The sequence below is a fragment of the Rhincodon typus genome, chromosome 29 (assembly GCF_021869965.1).
Source record: "Rhincodon typus isolate 14 chromosome 29, sRhiTyp1.1, whole genome shotgun sequence".
In the NCBI taxonomy this organism is placed as follows: Eukaryota; Metazoa; Chordata; class Chondrichthyes; order Orectolobiformes; family Rhincodontidae; genus Rhincodon; species Rhincodon typus.
In genome coordinates this window covers 18879551-18900738 of record NC_063360.1, presented here as the reverse complement: position 1 = coordinate 18900738, position 21188 = coordinate 18879551, and the positions used below count along the sequence as shown (strand labels likewise).

The following is a 21188-nucleotide window of genomic DNA, read 5'->3' as shown; positions in this document are numbered from 1 at the left end:
GCAGCTGAGCAGGACAATGGTGAGGTCACTTTTAGAATACTGCGTTCAATTCTGATCTCCCTGCAGTAGGGAAGATGTTGTTAAACTTGAAAGGGTTCAGAAAAGATTGACAAGGATGTTGCTGGATTTGAGATACAGGGAGAAGCTAAATAAGCTGGGCATTTCTTCCGGGAGCATCAGAAGTAGAGGGGTGAACTTATAGAGGTTTATTAAATCAAGGAGAGCATCGATAAAGTGAATAGCCAAGATCTTTTTCCCAATGTAGGACAGTCCAAAACGAAGGGCATAGGTTAAACATGACAGGGAAAAGACTTAAAAGGGACTGAAGGGGCAATTTTCACGCAGAAAGTGGTGAGTGTATGGAATGAGCTGCCAGAGGAGGTGATGGAAGCATGTACAATTATAACATTTTAAAAAGGCATCTGGATGGATACATGAACAGGAAGGGTTTAGAGGAATATAGGCCAAACGCTGGCAAATGGGGCTAGATCAGTTTAGGATATTTGGTCGGCGCAGACAAGTTAGACCAAAGGATCTGTTTCCGTGCTCCATCACCTCCTCTGGCAGCTCGTTCCATACACGCACCACTTTCTGTGTGAAAACATTGCCCCCTCGGTCCCTTTTAAATCTTTCCCCTCTCATGTTTAACTTTTGTGACTCTGTGTCTCCAAGATTTGAGACTGCATCAGTAGGCATTAAAATTATTCCTAATTTCAATACAACTGTGCAGGAACTGAAAAATTGCAAAACCTTTCAGACCAGGCAGATGGTAATTTTCCTAAATCGGCCTGACTTCAAAAGGCTTTTGAACAGCTATCACAAGATCAACTTGCTTTGATAAATTCAATTGATTGTATTATTCAGCAAATACAATTGTTATCTGTAAATCCATTATTTTGAACATAGTTAATCTGGTTTAACTAGTTTTAAAATACATTTACAGAACCATAATATTACTTTCACAATGGCTCCCCTACACAGAGATAACAAAAAGTCTTCCTCGTATCTCCAATCAACAATGGCAATGTTGTTTCTGATCACAGAAATTATATTACTGCCTTTGACAAAGCAGAGGAGGTAGACTTTGGACTTCAACAAGAAAAAGTGCTCCCTTGGCCTCTCAGGTAGGATAAGCACCTGTGACAAAACTGATTGTCTCTTGTATTCGCATTACAGGTGTACAGTTTACATGGTAATGGTCATTGGTATTCATACCTCAATGGCATGCTTAAAAGGGATCAAGTGATTATTCCATTTTTATATTTCAAACTTACAACATGAAATCCTGCTCCCAGCATGGTTGGCTTCCCCGTACTGCAATAGTTGTACTCTTCACATTCTGAACCTTCAGGGTCACATATGTATTGTATTTTTCTGTAAAAAGAGAAATGAACACCTTAAGACAAATGTGACTAATACTGGAACTGTCTTCCTAAATGGCATTGTGTATCTATCTACAGTACATGGACTGCTGCAGTTCAAGAAGGCAGCTTACCACCACCTTATGGGCAACCAGGGATGGACAATGAATGCTTGCCCAGCCAGGGAGCCCTAATTTCCACGAATACATTGCTTCAAAAATTAACACTGACAGAGATTTGTCACGATAGTAATAAAATACAGGTTATTAATTTTCAAATGCCATCATCTAATTTTAATAACTGATAATTTTGTGGATTGAAATCGTTTTATAAAGGAAAATCATAAACTGAAAATTGTCACAGTAATCACCTGATCACACACACAGGCTAGCCAAGCTTCAATGAAACCAATGTGGAATAATGAATATCATCTGAACTGAAAGTTCAGTTCCAAATATTGGAGATTACATAATTATTTCCAATTTTGACAGTTACTAGATTAACTCAAAAACTGTAGTACTGATCAGTTTCTATCTCAGGGGACTGCCTTTAGCAAGGCAGGGCAAGTGGATATTTGACTGCTACTCAAACTAGCTGGAAAAAGCGTTGTCTTGACCTCATGAGAAGAAAGTGTCCAGTGATAGAACTGATTTTAAAAAAACAAGAAGTGAACCAACAACTGAAATATTCACCACTGAATACTCAAGACACCATGGTCTCTATTATTCCTCAAAGGCATCCTAAGGACTTAAATGGTATATTCCCTTCTTCATTCTTTTGAACGGGACATTGCGCCTTTTTTAAAAATTTTATACTTGTTTGACCTCATGCCTTTAGATTTTCCTCAGGGTTAGCAAATAAACAAAATTACTCTTTCACTTAAGAAAGCTATGTAATTGGCTCCCTACTGATACAACAGATATTGGATAACTACAGTTTTATAAGAGAGATGTATAGCCTCACACGGAAAAAGGATTTTAAACAATTTTTGCAACCAAGGAGGTTGGCAAGAAGGGAATCAAATCACTCCTCCTCACTTGGGTATAACAGATTACAGGGGGTTCATTATTTTCTCAGCAGAAGTGACATGTTATGCAAGGAAACAGTAGTATTCCAAAAATCTGAAAATGTCAAGAAATGTAGGGAAATGAAATAACAAAAAAAAAATTGTATCAAATTTCAATAGCATTAAGAGAAAAAAAAAATGTTTAAAAAATCTTGATATACTTTGGTACTAATTATCAGAGTCTGCAATCAATACACAATCTGCAATTATTTCCAGTTTACGTAATGTTATTTTATTTTCAAATACACTGATCATCTTGTGGTCCATAATCTAGGTTAACAGCTTTTTAAAAACTAGCACAATTTTTTCACTGCATGGTCACCATTAAGATACTTTCGTTGCTTAATTACCTGAAATAGAATAGGAATTACTCACATAATATGGCACAAGGAGAGAGCCCTCCGAGTCAATGAGTATCTTTATTACATGCTTGTCCTCAGGACTTCATCCTTAATAAAATGGGCAACTCAACTCCACATTTGAAATTATAGCTAGAAATTGAATCTGAATTATTTTAGGTTTCACCGTAGAGCAAATGGATATACTTCAACAAGCTAAAGGAGAAATACCATAGCCCAAGATGTCAGATTTTTCTATTTTTCAAGTATTCAGTCACATGCCTGATGTGCTTTATTTAATCTGCAAAAAGGCAATTTCTATGAATGTCAGACTACTCTACAAAGCTGTAACTTGATTTGTGAGGAGACATTTTTACTTTTTTTATGATCAGAAAATGCTTTATTGGTAGGAGCCAAATAAACTATCCAAAAATGAATTTTTTAAATGTATATAAATCCTTTACAAATTCCTAAACCATACCTCCAACAGCTAAAATTGTATTTGGTTTAACCAAAACTTACCAAATTCGCTAGTAACAGAAATATAATATCAAGGAAATAATCAGTAACAAAATTTGGGAATCGCTGGGAAAACTCAGCGGGTCTGGCAGCATCTGTGGAGAAAAAGCAAAGTTAATTTTTCAGTTCCCGTGACTCTTCTTCAGAACTGATTGCAAGTCAGAAAAGGTTGATATTTATGCTAAAGGTGGGGTGGAAGGAGGGCTAAGCAATAGGTGGAGATGGAGCACAGAGATAGAGAGTGAACAACAGTTGGACAGACAAAGGAAGGAGTAAAGATCAGCCTGGGAGAAATCAAGCTGATAACGGGGATCTTTAGTCTGTTATAGAAAATCCAGTTGTGTCTCATTCAACAATGTGTACCTTCTATCGAAGCTTTGTACAGCAAAAATAGCAGAAATTAAATTAAAATTTTTATGAATTCACTGATTGCTTTATGATTGCACACTGGGAGCCTTAATGCATGTAACCTCCAGAGTAGTATAGAGTCATCAACAGCAATATTTAGATTTCTGTTTTATTCAATAGAAGTGCAGACTCTCAGAGTTGGTGTCCATTTAGTAGCATAATGGTGGAGAGCATAATTTCTACTCATACCAACACTTCTCAGTCACCTGTTCAAAAGTGGCTCTGGTGTAGAACCAATTTGTTTACCTGTGTAACATAATTGAACTGACAACATCTATTTGCATTATATTTATCTCAAATCAAAATGTGGACCACTGCTGCTGAATTGTCTTGTTTGCACTATTTTTCCCTTTAACTTGGGCTGCATCTCCTAATTTCACAGGCATTGCTCATCCACCCCCGTCCAAAAAATGTTTATTTTATACTCTTCATCCATTTCCGGTATCCAGCTCTGTTGGGTCTTGCTAATTTCCAACTATGGCCCCCACCTGGTTCTGCATCAGTTATTTGCCCAGTTTCAATTAGCAGAAGTAAGCCAGACAATGCTTGTTTAATTTAATGGAAACAGAAATATATCAAACAATCAGCATGTCAGGCAGCATTTGTGGAGGTAGACAAACATGACAGGAGCAGTCAACATTTCGGGTATTACCCTTCTTCAGGACTGGATGTGGGGGTAGGGGGAGCTGCAGATAAGTTGGGGGGGGTCAGTGCTGGAGGCAGAATGGTGGTGATAGGTGGGCACTGATAGTAGGTACGACCTGGTTGGTCGATGAGAGGGATGAATCCGGTTGGTGGCTGGAAGGGAGGGTCAGAAGGTGGAATGGAAGAGAGGAAGTGGGGCTGGAAGGGGAGCCAGGGGATGGGTGGGAAGATTATGTGAAATTGGAGAACTCAATATTGAGTCCTCCTGGCTGTAGGGTGTCCAGGCGGTAGATAAGGTGCTGTTCTTCAAATTTGCGTTCTGAATCGCTGTAACACTGGAGGAGGCCGAGGACATACAAGTCAGAGGGGGAGCATTTGTGGAGAACAAAACGATGAAGATCACATGTTGATTACATTTTATCACCGCTTCATTGCTTTTTATACTGGTATAGTTTGACAAGTAGTCTTAAATGTATATTCAACATTATGCCCAAAAGCTTTTCATCTCAATTTACACAAATTTTGAGCTTTAAATGTTATACAAGAATGCATTTCTTGGGTCTGATTTTAATTTGCTCAAAACCCATTCACATGCAGATAAATTCAGACCGATAATGGCTGCTTTTAAAATGCTACTAATCAGAAGCTTTCTTTTTAAAAAAAGCACCAGTAACTGAATAACATGGAGTTGATGTAAGTCAGAACACGTGCATATGCTGTTCTGGCCTTTACCTCAATGGGTATTTTATAATACAGCTTCATGTTGTTATGGAATATTTTATGGCCCACTCTCACTGCTGACTATCTCTCACTTCCATTTCAGAATACTGCTGGGTGGAGTTTGCACATTCTCCCCCTCTCACAATCCAAAGATGTGCAGGTTAGGAGGATTGGCAATACTTAATTTCCATTATGTCCAGGGCTGTGCAGTCTAGGTGGATTAGTTGTGGGAAATGCAGGGTTACAGGGATAGGGTAGGGGTGTGGATCTGGGAGGGATGCTCTTCTGAGGCTTAGGTACGGACACAATGGGCTAAATGGCCTACTTCCAAACTGTAGGAATCCTATAATTCTATGATCCTGTTGATGCTGTCAACAGTCTTTTCCTCCCACTTGCGTAGCCAACTGCCTCCTGTTGCCATATGTCTCCTCGGCTGAAGTTACATGATGTATGGTTATGCATTCTATTACAACAGTTTCTGATAGTCTTGTTTATTTTATGCTAGCAATTTCGATCTGACAATTTTTCATCTGTTCTATTTTGCATTGTACAAGGCAAGTGCATTTTTGTTAGGTAAGGTTACCAAAGAATATCAAGTGAAGGCAGGAAAATGAAGTTGAACTACCAGGATTTAAATGTGTTGTGCAGCAAGTCCAAACAACTGAATGATCATTGACAAAACAATGTTGCTTACCAACTATCTTGAAGAATGCAAAATAAAGGTTGGACTAAAATATAAAATTAGATTTACATGGCCAGCAAGAATATTCAAATCATTATATCTTAGTTTTTACCTACATCAACAAGACATAATATTTTTGTGAGATTTTAAGCAGTGATATTGCAGCATAAAAGGGCAAGATAATGTCATTTCTAAAGATTGCTGTCTGCAGAAATTTCAACAGCACAGGCCGTGGAGCAGCAGGGAACCACTTACAGTAATTTCAGGACTTCCTTGCTTAACTGCGCATGTGTACATGTTCTTGTTATTTTCACAAGGTAATGACAGTTTGGCTGTCATTACAATCACAAAATCTGAACCATTAGCTTTAAACTAGTGTAGCTTTAGACAGAGCCCAGGTTTGATGAGTTGGCAGTTTATCTTTGCAAATGGATGAGTTGAATAACGTGTTAATCTGTTAACAGTAATTCACACATCATTGTAATGTGCTAAGCATTCTGCAGAATGCAGAAAGCTGAGTTAGATACATGCTCTGCTGCCTCTGCACAATAAAACTGCACATATACTTGTGCCTATATCATAAGTGCTAATACCATTACAGTCCGTCATTACAATGAGAAGCGATCTCAGTGAACAATTCCAAAACGGGGTTTCACAGTTTACACAGACGTTATTCCACTGGAGAAAACAGAACACAGCGGTACAGTCAAGGCAAGTGAAAGTCCATCAGAAGAGGCTGAAGAAACTCCCTCACTTCTTAGATCATGTCAGGGAGGCGGTGTGGTTTACAGGATTCACAAAAAGAAGGGAAAATTATAACTTTAATTCTATCAATTTATGACTGTTGATATGGTATGGGTCAATTGCAATCCTAAGATGAGCAGACAATTTTTCACTCGGCGATGTGAATCTTTCGAATTCTCGCACGCAGAAGGTTATGGATTCCAGGTGAGAAGGACGAGATGGATCCTTGGGTTTCTCGAGAGACCACAGGATATGGGGAATATCCAAGAAAGTGGAGTTGAGGCAGAAGATCAGCAACAATTGTATTGAATATCAGAACAGGTCAGGGACTGTATGATCTACTACTGCTTCTACTTCTCATAGTCTTATGCTTAGAGGGTTGATGATTGATAGCATTCCCATATACCTTCTTCTGGATGGTGGGTTGGAAGCACTACCAAAGATACATCAAATATAGTTAATATCAACCTTGGACAAAAATTAGACTTGTAGAAGTTTGCATAGCCCCAAGTTCTGGAATTACCTTCCTACATCTCTACAGCTCTCTAACTTACTTTCTTCCTTTAATGCACATATCAAAACTTAACCGATCAACCGTTTGGTCACCTAACCAATTACTTCCTTACAAGGTCCAGTGTCATATTTTCTTTACAATACCTCAATGAAGCTCTGAAATGTTTCGTTATGTTAAAAGCTCCATGTAATTTCAGATTCCTGGCCTTATTGGTTTCTGGTCTGTTCAGACATGTCTAACTTTTGCCTGAATTAATTAATATCACTTCTTAAAATAAGATCTGCTAAACTCAAAGCAATGAAATACAAGCACAAGAGAAAACAGCTATGGTGCTGATGGTAACATTTACCGCTGAAAATTATATACTCCGAGGTCACATCAGTAGGATTTGGGATCATAAATATAGGGGCAGTCACACCAAATCTCATGTACCTAATGATTCTTGTGTCAGCTGATCTACAACTTGGCAATAAAGCCTGGATTACCTATGGACATATTAAACTTGTAATTTCAACATATGTTTTGGTTTTCAAAAATGTACATATAGCCAAACATGACTGCAGATGCAAATTCAGTGGGTATCTAGACAGCAACCCTTGAATGTTACACCTAAAAAGATGCTCAGGGAAATTCAAATGGCAACCCTTCAAAAGGTAAAAGAGCAAGTCAAAACAAATTAAATTGTGATTGGTTGTGGCTACAGGGGATGACACCTCACCCCCTCAGTAGAAAGCCACTCCTATGGATTATGTCGCTAACTGCAGACATGTTTGTGTTTTCTCAAGAATTCACAAGAACAGGGATTAAAATTCAGATCAAACCCTGATCTATGTGCACTAGTGGGCAAAGGTTTGTGCATGTAAGGTCACAGCTGCGAAAACCCCTAATTAGCTTTGTTTAGCAAATTTAAAGAAAAAAAGTCCCTCCCTCTTTGCCAAAGCCAGAATACAAATAAAACCACAGTTGAAAGGAAACAAGACAAAGGCCTTTCAGTTGACCTGCAACGTCAAGCATCTCCAAATCAACTGTTCACCTACCAACATCAGTGCTCCCAATATATAATAACTGCAATGTCCTCACACAGCTGAGAAACTGATTAATCTCTCTTCATTTGAAAACATTTAGCTTTTGTGGGATAACTTCTTATTTATAATCCGTGTTGCATTATTATTTCTTTTCATTTATCACTTTCAATAATAGTAAAATAAACTCACTCTTTCATTAACCCAAGACAGCCTTATTAAATTTATTTTAATTAATTTGGTCTGGAAGAAAGTTATTCACAAGGGAAGGGTTGCCTTTTAAAAAAAAGACCAGGGTTGGAACTCGCTTTTAAGCCCTGCTTTTGTGTATGCTTGAAAGAAGGAAACAAAAATTTCTGCAATTTGAGTCATAATGCATTGGAGATGGCTTTGGTAGTGCAGGGCAGTGAATGAGGGAAGAGAGTCAGTCCTTGTAGCTACACGAGATCATGGTCCAATTTGTTCTGACTTGCTGGTCTCCTTTTGAAGGATTGCCATTTGAAGTTTCCCTGGCATCTTTAGCTGCATCATTCCCAGTTTCCTCTCTAGACACTCATTGAATTTACATCCACCTTCAGCTTTTGTAACACACATGTTGCAATTAGAAGTGCAATACATCCATAGGTGATTGGGGTTATGGTCTGTCGTCATGACATAGATCAGTTGGCACAGGAGGATAAGTAAATGAAATCTGGAAACAGAACAAAGGTTTTTCTGCTGACCTACAAAGTTAAGCATCTCAAAATCAACTGTTTACCTACCAACATTAGTGTTCTCAGTATCACCCAACAACAACTACAAACATATCAATGTCTGCTCTTCACAAACAATTCAGAGTCTGATTTAAAAGCTTTTAGTTTTCGTGGGCTCACTTCTTATTTCTAATCCACACATATGTGTGTTGCGTTATTACTTCTTCTTGCATTTATTAAATAATAATCAACAAAGCCTGGTTAAATTGGCTCCTTTTAAAACAAATTCATTTGATCTGGGAGAAAGGCAAGGAAAGGAAAAGGGTTCCTTTCTAAATTAACCTTGTCATGACCAATGGAAAAGTGGATAAATAAAAGGGAGCCATTTCATCCTCCCTCACCCAGGACTTTGACCATTTGGAGAATCCTGTCTGGAACTGTAATAATGCAGGAACCTCATCCAGGAATTGGTCATAATATCTACAAGGGGGCTGTCACTGCCACCTTGGCCAATACTACCTAAAAATCAACATCACACTGATCTATTCCTCAGTCACGTCTAACAGCTCTTCATCCCTTATGGCGGCACCTCATGTAATCACAGAAAGTGTAACATGAGACCTTTAACATTCTCTGTCCTCACTTTTCCAATCAGTTAAGTACATAAATCTCTTTCAATCTAGTCTGTTGTATTCACTGCTCACAATACAGTCTCCTCTACATTGGTGGCACCAAATGCAGACTTGGTGACCCCTTTTTTGGGGCACCTCTTTTCTGACAAATAAGAAATACTCCAAACTGTCACCATTTCAATTCACTATCTTGTTCTCATGCTAGATTTCTCTCCTTGGCTTGCTACAGTATTCTAGCAAAGCCCAATGCAAGCTGGAGGAACAGATTATTTTTTCCACTTAGGCAATTTACAGTCTTCAAAACTCAACATTAAGTTCAACTGTGAACACCGCCCTCTATTTTTGAATATAACTCCTCTCCCCTCTGATAAAGTATTGGGGAAGCAATAGTTAGAAGTTTTGCTGAAATAACGATGTACCATAAATTTTGGAATGTGTGCCTGTGTTTGTAACAAGCTGAAGGTTGCAGCTGTTCTTCCCACGGCTGGGGCTGCTTCCTCTATTCAATGGAACATTGTTAACTGCACTACTTATCTGCTTATGACGCATGTGAACAGTATGGGATGTGATAACATTTAGTCATGTCGGATAGAGAAATATGTATGTTAATCACGGGGGCTATAAAATGTACTGCATTTATGCTACACACAGAGGTCCGACGAGAGTCCACCAAGTGAGACCTTGACTGTTACTCTGGTGTTGACTCCGGACCTCTCGCTGGGTAAACTAAGATAAAGAAGTTAATGGAACTCTTGCGGGGTCCGGAAGTTCCCAACAAAGGGAACGTTTCTCTGGGCTGAATAAGTGACCGAGAGTTTGAATCGAGCATAATAGAGTGGTAGGGCGCCCAGAGGTATTTTACCTTAGACCACTCCTTGTGTTCGGACAGACAATCTGCCCCTCGCCCAGTGAGACCGGTACCTTGACGGGCTCCAACGAACATCCGGACCAGGATCATAAGGTAAGAAATTGTTTTGAGTTTGCTGCGGGTGACATTGGCTATTCTGTATTGTTCCTGAGATAAAGATGCGGGACTGGGGACCCCGGTCAGGAGAAGTGGTCGCCACTACCTGACGGATTCGATCTAGAGAACTGCCTCCTTATGATATGGCCGGTTAAAATTAGAATACGATAGAGGAAGGGGGCAGACGTTAAATTTCTTACCTCCGTGGTACTGTTATAAAAGAAATAGTTAACAAGGGAGTATAATGGGACAATCCCTCGATACAGCAGGAAAGGGGACTCCCCTTCAGAGTATGTGAGAGAGAATACCTGATCAGGAAAATGAAAACGATTAGGGGACAAGATTTGACCCCTGGGTGGAACCTGGAATGTGGCCTCTTGTGAACAGGCGGTAAACCTAGTTTGGAAGAAAAATTGTGGAAAAAAGTGGAAATCATTAATTAAAGAATGGAAGGATAAAGCCGATAGTAAATGGACAAAAACCTTATTGGCCAGTTGGAGGAATAACGCATGTGATAGAGGTATGTACAGCGGATGGCACTCCAAAAAAGTTGGGAGAAGTTAAAAGTTGAGTGCGAATGGGTAGACAGAAGGCGAAAAAGGGAACAGAAGAAACAGCGTAAAGACAAGGCTGAGAAAGATAGACAGGAATGGTTAAAGCAACAGCGCTGTAAAGAAAATCTAAGCTCTACTCGGGATCCCGAGCCTATGTCTGGCATACCGACCCTGTTTGATGAGGGGGATGATACCAATAGAGATGAGGAACGGGGATGTTATCCTAGATTGCCAGTACCTCCCGTACAACCGTCTATTCCTGCTGCACCGTCCCCGCCGCCGTATCAGGCTCCCGAGGGATCCAGTGTGGCCGAACGGGTAAAAATAAACCCCAAAAAACGGGTACCGTCTGACCTTTGTACCGCGGTTAGTGGACTCCAAATTGGTCCCCAATTGCAGTGTCCAATACGACAGTTACCAAATCCCAGAGCCGCTGATGACGATCAGGAACCAACAATTGGAGTTTATGTCCCCTGGAAGCACCAAGAAATGATAATGATAATGAACCACGCTCCGGATCGTAAGGAAAAACCAGCCCAATTCGCCCAGTATGTCCGAAGGACGGTTCAAATGTATAATGCCACCCCCCAAGATCTGTTTGCACTGTGCTGTATGATTTTATCGCCCGAGGAAGTGACTAAATGGCAGGAACAAATGGGTGACGGCGATCAAAAGGGGACCAGTTTGAAGTCATAGGGAGTTAGAGCAGAGATTTCCCCACGCTGACGCCCAAACAAACCATTTGATTCAGTCGTTAGAACGAGCTTTACAACAACCTGTAAACATTAGTAAAATACTGGAGTGCAGACCTAAACCTAGGGAGTCGGGAGGCGATTATTGGGAGCGGCTTGTTGCCTGTTACGGAACATTTGCGGGTATCAAGCTTTCAATCGAGGAGACGACTCACCTTTGTTTAATGCTATGGCTTTGCAATGTACTCCTTCTGATGTCACTGACATGATCCGGACAAACAACATGAACGGGTCCGAGAATTCCCGGTCGCAAATGAGGCGAGCGGTGGCCTACTACTGGGATGGTCAGAACGAACCCAAACCATGAGCAAAGTTACAGGTAAAAACTGAATATGTCCAGCGACTATTTTAAGTTGCATACCTGCCGATGCCTGCGTGTTTACAGTAATTGATCTACAACATGCATTTTTCGCCGTACCGTTACACCCGGACTCTCAGTACCTGTTTGCCTTTACATACCAAGGCCAGCAGCATTCTTGGATCTGGCTGCCCCAGGGTTTTGTCCACTCCCCCACATTGTTTTCGCAGACCCTCCAGAAACAATTACGGACCCTGGCACTGCCACAGGGATCGACCGTAGTACAATATGTGGATGATTTGCTTGTCACCAGTAACAGCGTGTCCAGCTGCAAAACTGATACCACAGTATTACTGAACTTCTTGCACTCCCTAGGGTATGTCGTCCCACCCCACAAGGTAAAACGCTCTGGTTAGAAACAGTGTAAGGACGGGTATGCCAGACCTGGGTGAGATACAGAAATTACAGGGGGACGCCCCTGCTGAGGAGCACAAACTATGGACTCAAATGGGGTGCTACCTCGACCCTCAAACTAAGCTATGGGTGACCCCTGCGGGACAAGTTTGTGTTCCTTCTTTGCTCCTACCAATCTTAGTTGATTATGTTCATAATTGTACACATTTGGGCAAGGAGGGAATGGTTAATACTTTATTACAAACCTGGTGGCACCCGGATTTCCAGAAAGCAGCTGAGAAACGAGCTAAAGCATGCTTAATTTATAAAAAGACGAATGCTGGAAGAGGGATGCCCTGTGGTTCTGGAACCACCCCCTTGCCCGGTGGGCCTTTTGCTTGTCTACAACTTGATTTTATAGAACTACCTAGAGTACATTGTTATAAAACTATTGTTTAGTAATAGTAGATGTATTTAGTAGATGGATCGAAGCCATCCCAACGACTGACAATACTGCTACAACAGTGGTAAAAATATTGTTGTGGGAAATAATTCCCCGTTATGGACTTCCAGAAATGATAAGCTCAGACAATGGACCACACTTTGTAGCTACAGTAAATGAGGAGATCTGCAAAGAGCTGGCTATAAAGCAACAGTTCCACTGCACTCACCATCCAAAGGCAGCCGGGATAGTGGAACGAGCAAAAGGCACTCTAAAGAATAAGTTGGCCAAGTTAACACAGGAGACAGGACTGAACTGGTTGAAGGTCCTACCTTTGGTGCTATTCCATATGAGAGTTACCCCCTCAGGTAAAATAGGGTTATCTCCTGCTGAGATTGTCTATGGGAAGCCCATGCGGACCCCACGGGGACTTGGGGTAGTCCGACCTGCCCTTCCTGAAAAATTGGATATGCACACTCTGGGGGAGGAAATGGCAAAATACCTGCAAAAGTTAACCAAAGCTCTCCAAAGTTTACATTCACAGGTACACCAAGCCTATCGAGAGGGTGACAATCTGTCTGAAGGAGACTACCCTACTGTAGACCCTGGAAATTTTGTCCTGATTAAGAACTGGGACCGGGGAAAGTTGGAGCCAAGGTGGAAAGGACCATATCAGGTGTTGCTGACCACCCCCACGGCTGTGAAAGTGCAAGGACAACCCCGCTGGATACATAGAACCGACTGTAAACGAGTCAGTGAAGGAACAGAGAAGGATTAAGGAAGAAAAATGCATTGGATAATTGTGACTCTGCTGACTTTGGTGCGGTTTTACTCTGAGGACAGAAGGATTTCGGGCTAACACCTTTCTATCCCTCTGTCATACATATGCCAAACTGGTAGACCAGGGAGCGTGTTGGGTATATGCTGAGATTCCCCAGCATGGTGAGGCCATGATTCCCATGTCTATTACGCCCCTCAATGCCAGTGAAGTAACTTCAATACAAACCTTTTCGGCTTCCACCAATGGTAGTGCGGTCAACTGCTCACTATATCAACACGGTAGTGATTGTCAGCCATGTTGTTTTGAAGGGTGGAGAGCAAGAAAAGCCCCCTCAGATTCCGAGAAGATAGTGACTGCCTTGATAATGCCCCCTCCTAAAGATCCGGTGAATGCTACCTGTTACTGTAGCCATACTCAGAGTGCGCCCCATGATGTGGGATACAGTTCCTGTGTAAAGACTCAGAGTATTGCGCTTCCACGGCCTCTAAATGGAACCTATCAGGTGTGCGGGAACCGGGCCTACACCTGGTTGCCAGGAGAGAAAGCAGACAATGGTGGAATCACAAAATCCCAGGGCCACCCTTGGAAGGGTTGTTGTTACTTAGCATATTTGGTCCCTCATTTATGAATTATGAGTCACCCCAAGGAACATCCTCGTTGGGGTCAACAACAAAGGGAAATACCTGAAAAGGGAAAGGTTCTGGATGATCATTTTTCCCCTTTATGGAACTGCCCGAACTTCTAGGGAAATAATTAATTTAGCGGCTGCCCTGGAGGTACTAGCTAACAATACAGCGGGGGCATTGACTGATACTCAGACGCAGGTAACTGAGTTATCTGCTGAAATGGTTGCAATGCGGCAAACAGTCTTACAAAATCGAATGGCCCTAGACTTTATCCTGGCAGAAAAAGGAGGGACATGTGCCATTATAGGGAAGGAATGTTGTACTTATATTCCTGATGAATCAACCAATATTACCGACCTCTCCAAGCACATTACCCAAGAAGTCCAGAAAATCCAAGGTGTTGGTAATGACCTACATGGGTTCAATAGTGGAACAGGATGGTGGCCGTTTGGGAGTCTTTTTGGGAATATTGGGGGCATGTTGTTACATTTCAGGATTATAATACTTATTGTAATTGCCTGCATTCTCGGATTAAGATGCTTGTGGCCACTGATATCCAATTGCTATAGTTTTCGGCTTTAGGAATATTCTGTGTGATCATAAAATGATCTAAAGGAGGGAATGATAAAGTATTGGGGAAGCAATAGTTAGAAGTTTTGCTGAAATAACGATGTACCATAAATTTTGGAATGTGTGCCTGTGTTTGTAACAAGCTGAAGGTTGCAGCTGTTCTTCCCACGGCTGGGGCTGCTTCCTCTATTCAATGGAACATTGTTAACTGCACTACTTATCTGCTTATGACGCATGTGAACAGTATGGGATGTGATAACATTTAGTCATGGCGGGTAGAGAAATATGTATGTTAATCACACACACGAGGGCTATAAAATGTACTGCATTTATGCTACACACAGAGGTCCGATGAGAGTCCACCAAGTGAGAGCTTGACTGTTACTCTGGTGTTGATTCCGGACCTCTTGCTGGCTAAGCTAAAAGAAAGAAGTTAATGGAACTCTTGTGGGGTCCGGAAGTTTTTGAGTCAACACCTCCAGTGTCTTGTTTTCATAGAGTTGCTTTCAGCAACTGATGTACCTATTAACATCCAACATTAACACGTAATCTTCATCTATCTCTATCCTGTATAACCATAGTGTTCCCTAAATGTTAACTCTATTTGTCTCTTCACATTTTTTTCATTTGTACACAGCATGGCATACATCGCATGCTGGGCCAGTATTTACTGCCCAGCCCCAATTTCCCCTTGACCGAAATGGCTTACTGGGCCATTTCAGAGGGCAGTTAAGAGACAATCACATTGTTATAGATCTGGAGTCATGTGTAGGCCAGACCAGATAAGGATGACAAATTTACTTCCCTGAAGGACAGTAAGGAACCAGATAGATTTTTACGACAATTGACAATGGTTATATGGTCACCATCAAGTCAGATTTCTTTAATTCCAAATGAACTATTTGGTGGGATTCAAACCTAAGTGTCCACAGCAGTAGTCTGGGGTCCTGCATTACTAGCCCAGTGACATTACCACTGCACCATTGCCTCTCCTTTAGTCCAGACCTGCTGAGTTCTTTTTGTCCAGCACCTGCAGTACTTTGCTTTTACAAAAGCAGATATTTGCTCATAATCACATTGCTGAGTCTGGAAAGTTTGCTTCATTCAAAATAATTGCCACATTTCTCAAATTACAACAGGACCACAATTAAAGTACTTCATTAAGTGTTTTGAAAAGTTCAATAGTAGTGAAGAGCATTGTATAAATAAGATTTTTTATTCCCTATAACAGCAATTATAAGGCCCCTTATAAGAGCAATTAATGCCCACCACATCAACACAATATTCAATTTTTCCACAATTAACACCGAGTTTTGGAATTTCTTCCTGAGTTTCTCTCCTTTCCATTAAGCTACTTTTTTGACACACCTTTTTGTCATTTAACCAAATACCTCTTCCCTTAACTCATGTGTCAACATCTGTTTGATTATGTTCCTGTTGTACCATATCAAAGACGCTGTATAAAGTAAATATGTCTATGAGTTCTATTTAGTTTCAATTTAAAACATTTTGCTGCACAAATCTCCTTAAAAATGTTGAAAGATTAATATTTCTTGGAGATTAAGTACCAACTGAGACCGAAAGGTTTGCCTAACTGCAGAGTGGAATACCTACTCAAGCTGGTTAATTCAGGCCAGGCCAAAAGTTCGCTGGGTGCAAAACTCAGATTTGACTTGAATAATGACACTGTTGCTCATAGTAAAATAACATGGAACCAATCACAGTTCTCATTTCCATTGAAGATTTCATGTGATCAGCTTCAAAATGAATTCGTCTTAGCTTGGGAAAACTAAAGAGAATAACAAATCAATTTTCTGCAAGGCATATATTTGTAAAAGATGCAAAAAGATTCATTCCTGCTAGTGATGTCAACATTTCATGAATGGAGTGAAAATAAAGTTATACTAGCACCTGTAGCAACATTGCAACAAACTACACACAGATAAATACTTTCGCATTTACAAATCTCAACACATATTCTTTAAATGATTTTTTTTTTCTATGATTCTAACTGGTCAGGTTCATCACCATTATAATCTCATATTTTAAGTATTTCCAGTTAGATTAAACATTGGAAACTACGAGAAATAGAGATACAAATTGAAGAGGATTATTCAAAGTGTGGGGGGAGAAAAAAGCTTTACAATAACGTTGATAGTTGAAAGAAATTCAGAGAACAACTAGATCAGTTAAAAATTATTACAAGTCTTATAAACACAGAAACATGTTAAAATCATTTAGCCTCTTGAACCTGTTCTGCATTCCTTTGCATCATGGCTGATCTGAACTTCACCGTCATTTAGCTGCCTTTTCTCCATATCCATTGATATCATTATCTAACCAGACCAGTTTCAAACCTAGTCATTTTGCGCAGCCTATTCAAAGCATTAGTGGTCTACTTCTAGAATATTAACTTTTCTTTGCTTCATAGATGGCACATGGTCTGATATACATTTCTAATGCGGTCTGCAATTCACATTTACCCTATTCTCAGTTCTTTATCTTTAATGCGTACAGGGTAAATGTGCTGATTAAACAAGATACCACTGTACCACTGGCTCAGCATCTTACTTTCTAAACCCTCTGCTCCATGAATGGGTGATAATTTTGTCCCAGTCTTTTGAAATTCGCTTTGTAAATCCAGTTGTTATTCCATCTCTCCGTGGCTTCTAAAAAAAAATCAATGTCTTGAATTTTACTCTATCATTTCTAACTTTTGTTTGGTCAGTACCTGTTTCTCCATTTAAAAATGATTTTTCAATCATAGTAGTACAATTTAAGCCTTTTTCAAAAAGCTAGTTTAGACAAATGACCTGCCAGTGCGCTAAAACTTATGGTTCTAAGATCTCTGATGGAGAGCGCACCACAAATACTGAATGCTGCATGGATGTGATGTAGTGCATAATTGCATATCTCATTGATAACACTTTACAATTGTATAATAAGATTCATCACTTAAAGATGCAAAATAGTTTTCAACACATGTAGAACGATACTTTAATGTGTTATCACATGTAGAAAGAAAACAGCATTTTTATATGAGCAAAGAAAAATAAGGTGTGACATGCTTCATGTTATTCACATGAACTCTGTAGAAAATACCTGTCTAACTTTTGTCAATAGTAGGATTGAGCTCTTTTCCAAAAATTAATCATTTTGATTTGATTAGCGATTGAGGAATTAAATTATATTTAGTTTTACTGCGGTTAGTTGTGAACAGTTTTTGTAAAGAAGGAAGCCAATAGGCCTAAGTCAAAAGCAAGGTCATTGTTTAATAGCTTAGGCTAAGTTAACTTGGGCAAATATGGGCAAGAATGTTTTGAGTGAAACACTTTTACTCAAGACACACTTCTGAGTGTCTCGAATTGGTTTAGTTTTGTGACAAAACATGTAATAGGCTTGTGTGAATAAATTAACGCACTTATATGCCAATTAGATTGCAAAAGGCCCCTGCTCATGCACACGGAATAGTGGTTAGAAAAAGAGTTAATAAAGCATTCATTCATGGTAGTTTGATGCAGAAGAAAGAACAACCAAAGACAGAAGAACTTCTTCAGTCAACAGAACAGAACAGAAGAGATGTGTGCCCAGGCCACTAGCATCCTGAAGTGGATGCACTGAAAACTACTGCATTTATCACACATTAGTTCTTCTGTACTGATTATAATAAATGTAATAAATTCCATAAAACTTATGAAACTGTACTTGCACCCAGAATGAGTCTTGGAAATAATCAGAACCAGTAATCTTTTAGATTGAGCCAAGGGGGCCAGTCTAAAATTATAATTGACTTAGGTCTTGCAGCTAGAAGTTAAATTGTACCCAATTATATTTGGTGTACACAATCAATAAGTTTCTCCAATCCAATTACTTCAGTAAACTGTAAGTGTAACATTACACAAAAGACAATGTCAAATTATTAACAATGATCTGGAAATTGATAAAGATGACAGAATCTAGTACTGGCATTATTGTCATCTCCACACTCTCTATCTATCTTGTTGACTTGCGGTCAAGAATGAAAAATGTTCTATTACCGAAATATTCATTTTTAAAGTGGGAAGACTGAAATAGCTTGAACAGAAGTTGTTAAAAATTCTCCAAACAAATTAGGTTTAAAAAAAAACTTACCTTGTGGTCCATCAAGTTTTGCCTTCTTAACTGAAAGAAGAAGAAAAAGAATTATATTCTAATTAAAGTTCAACTTCAATCACTGCAGTAAGTATTCAGAATAATTCAGTGATCATGCACACTCCGAAATGGAGGTCAGAGAACCAAGTTTACAAAGTTGTGTCCTTAACTCTGATCCATGCTTCACAAGTGCAGCTACAGCTAGACAGTCAAAAATGTTTTTGCCTAATTTGGAATAGTAATTTTGTTTAGGTGCTCAAGGAATTGCATCAAAATAATAAATTTCACACATGTAAATGCAGGGCTGAACTTAATGGTTGCAACAGTTCTAGAAATTGAGCAGAAATCTCACTACACTCATTTTCAGGAGCCCTGTCAAATTAAATGTAAATAAAAATAAAGTGCTGGAGGAACTCAGCAGCTCTGGCAGCATCTGTGGAAAGAGAAACAGATTCAACGTTAAGTCTGATGCGACTCTTCTTAAATGTCAGTCAGGCAGCTGATCCCAACAAGGGGACGTGGGGCGCAGTGTGAGAACGGTGGAGTGGGTGGAGAATGTGGAGTGGGTCCTTAAGCAGTGACAGCCCTTGCTGCAAGTCATCCCTCCACACGTCAGAGTGTGCCCAATCAAGTGGCAGTGGGAGTTAATTCTGCCCATGGGTTTGCAATAGGAGCATTCCATCTTACTTTTATAGTGTAGAATTCTGTTTCTAAATGTATAGTCTTCTTTCATTCGTACTCAGCCTCAATCTTGTTAAAAATTCACCACTTTAGCCTTTACTCACTTCCTCAAATCCTACTAATCTCTTCCATGTCTAATTCCCATAGTGAAACACTGATGTTTTACACACTTTGCAAGTACAAAGTCACAATTCTGATGAATCCTTCTGAAATTGATGATTTGTGCACAATCACTCGTATTTGCTCTAAGAAGATGACAGTTTATTACCGTTATTAATGTAACAATTTATTGGTCAGAAAGCTCATTGGAATTTTGTTTCTTCCAATAATGCAACTATCAGTAATGAAGTACGCTATGGCCATTAGCAGACCAAAACATTAATGCCCAAGCTTGGAAAAAAAAAGTATAGACAAGAAAAGACATCCATTTCCAGCATAATTCATGTTCCCTATTTCAGTTCAAAATGCAAATAAGGAATTGCTAAAAGCAGTGGTGGCAGTTCTGACTAAAATTTCCAGCAGAAAAGTTTATTGATATTTTTAAAATTTCACAACTGTCACCAAGTGTAGATAAGCAAAAACTCAATTTCATTTTGCAACTTCAGAAAGCCACCAATTTCGTAATCTCATAAGTTGCCTTTTGTAAAGTTTGGCTGTTATGTTGAAAGAGATTTAGAACAATTGATTTGCCCTCCTTCGTCAAATTGCAAAAACAAAAATAGGCACAGCACCCTTCTTGCTGCAATCAACAAAACAAATTACCAACTGTAAGTTGGAGCACCACAACTTGAATAGGATTATGTTTTTATGATGAACTCCACAATGCTCATATGGATATTAAAAACATAGGCTTCAAGAACTAACTGTTCAGTGCTGCCCATATTCAGATAATCCTGTTGTTTCACAGTAAAATACAGGCTTTCATTTATAGAATTCATACAGTTGAATACAATTGAGTACAATAAAAAAATGAAAATTCCAAATAGAAATTAAAAATGCCCACACCACTGAAACATTATCCAATTTAAATAAGTAAGTATATTATTATAAAACAAAGATCTTAGGATGCTGGAGATCTGAAACAAAAACAGAAATTGCTGGAGCAGGTTTGGCAGCATTGTGGGAAGAGAACAGAGTTAATGTTTCGGTGTCCAGTGAGTCTTCATTAGAACTCTTCTTTTTTTGAATTAAAGTATTATGTTCAATATTAAGGAAACACAAGAGTATTTTTTTTAAAGCAGAAACAATCACTTAAAAATACTGAAGCATCTTGATGGCTGTGTTTGCCACACAATGGGTTTCCTTGAAAAATTGCAAATATAGTTCATACAAAAACATGTCTTCCTTGCACAAACAACACAGTACATTTAAAAGTCTCTATCAAATGGACTTGTCAGCTGTCAGTAGGCATTGAATGCAAAAACAGAATCAAGAACTGCTATATAATATGTGTGTATATATATTTATCTCTCTCTCACACACACACGCACACGATACAACAAATTCACTCTTGTCTATATTTTGTAGTTATAATTTTAGCAACTAATTTCTGCAATGTTGAGAAGATTGGGTATTTTGTTTAAAGTTTAGGAATAACTGATTAAAATGCACTGGTTCAGAACATATGTCACATTTGCACAGCTTACACAGTAA

The 21188-nt window shown here is 39.4% G+C and overlaps 1 protein-coding gene across 1 annotated transcript in view; it reads right to left on the bottom strand.

Moving 5' to 3' along the window:
- Positions 1 to 21188, bottom strand: part of LOC109931109 (protein unc-13 homolog A) — a 342784-nt gene that overhangs the window by 320348 nt on the left and 1248 nt on the right. The window contains exons 2-3 of the mRNA XM_048613913.1: positions 18855 to 18884; positions 1275 to 1374 (exon numbers count right to left, since the gene is read on the bottom strand). Coding sequence (XP_048469870.1) covers positions 1275 to 1374; positions 18855 to 18884 — 130 coding nt within the window. The remainder of the gene's footprint in view (positions 1 to 1274; positions 1375 to 18854; positions 18885 to 21188) is intronic.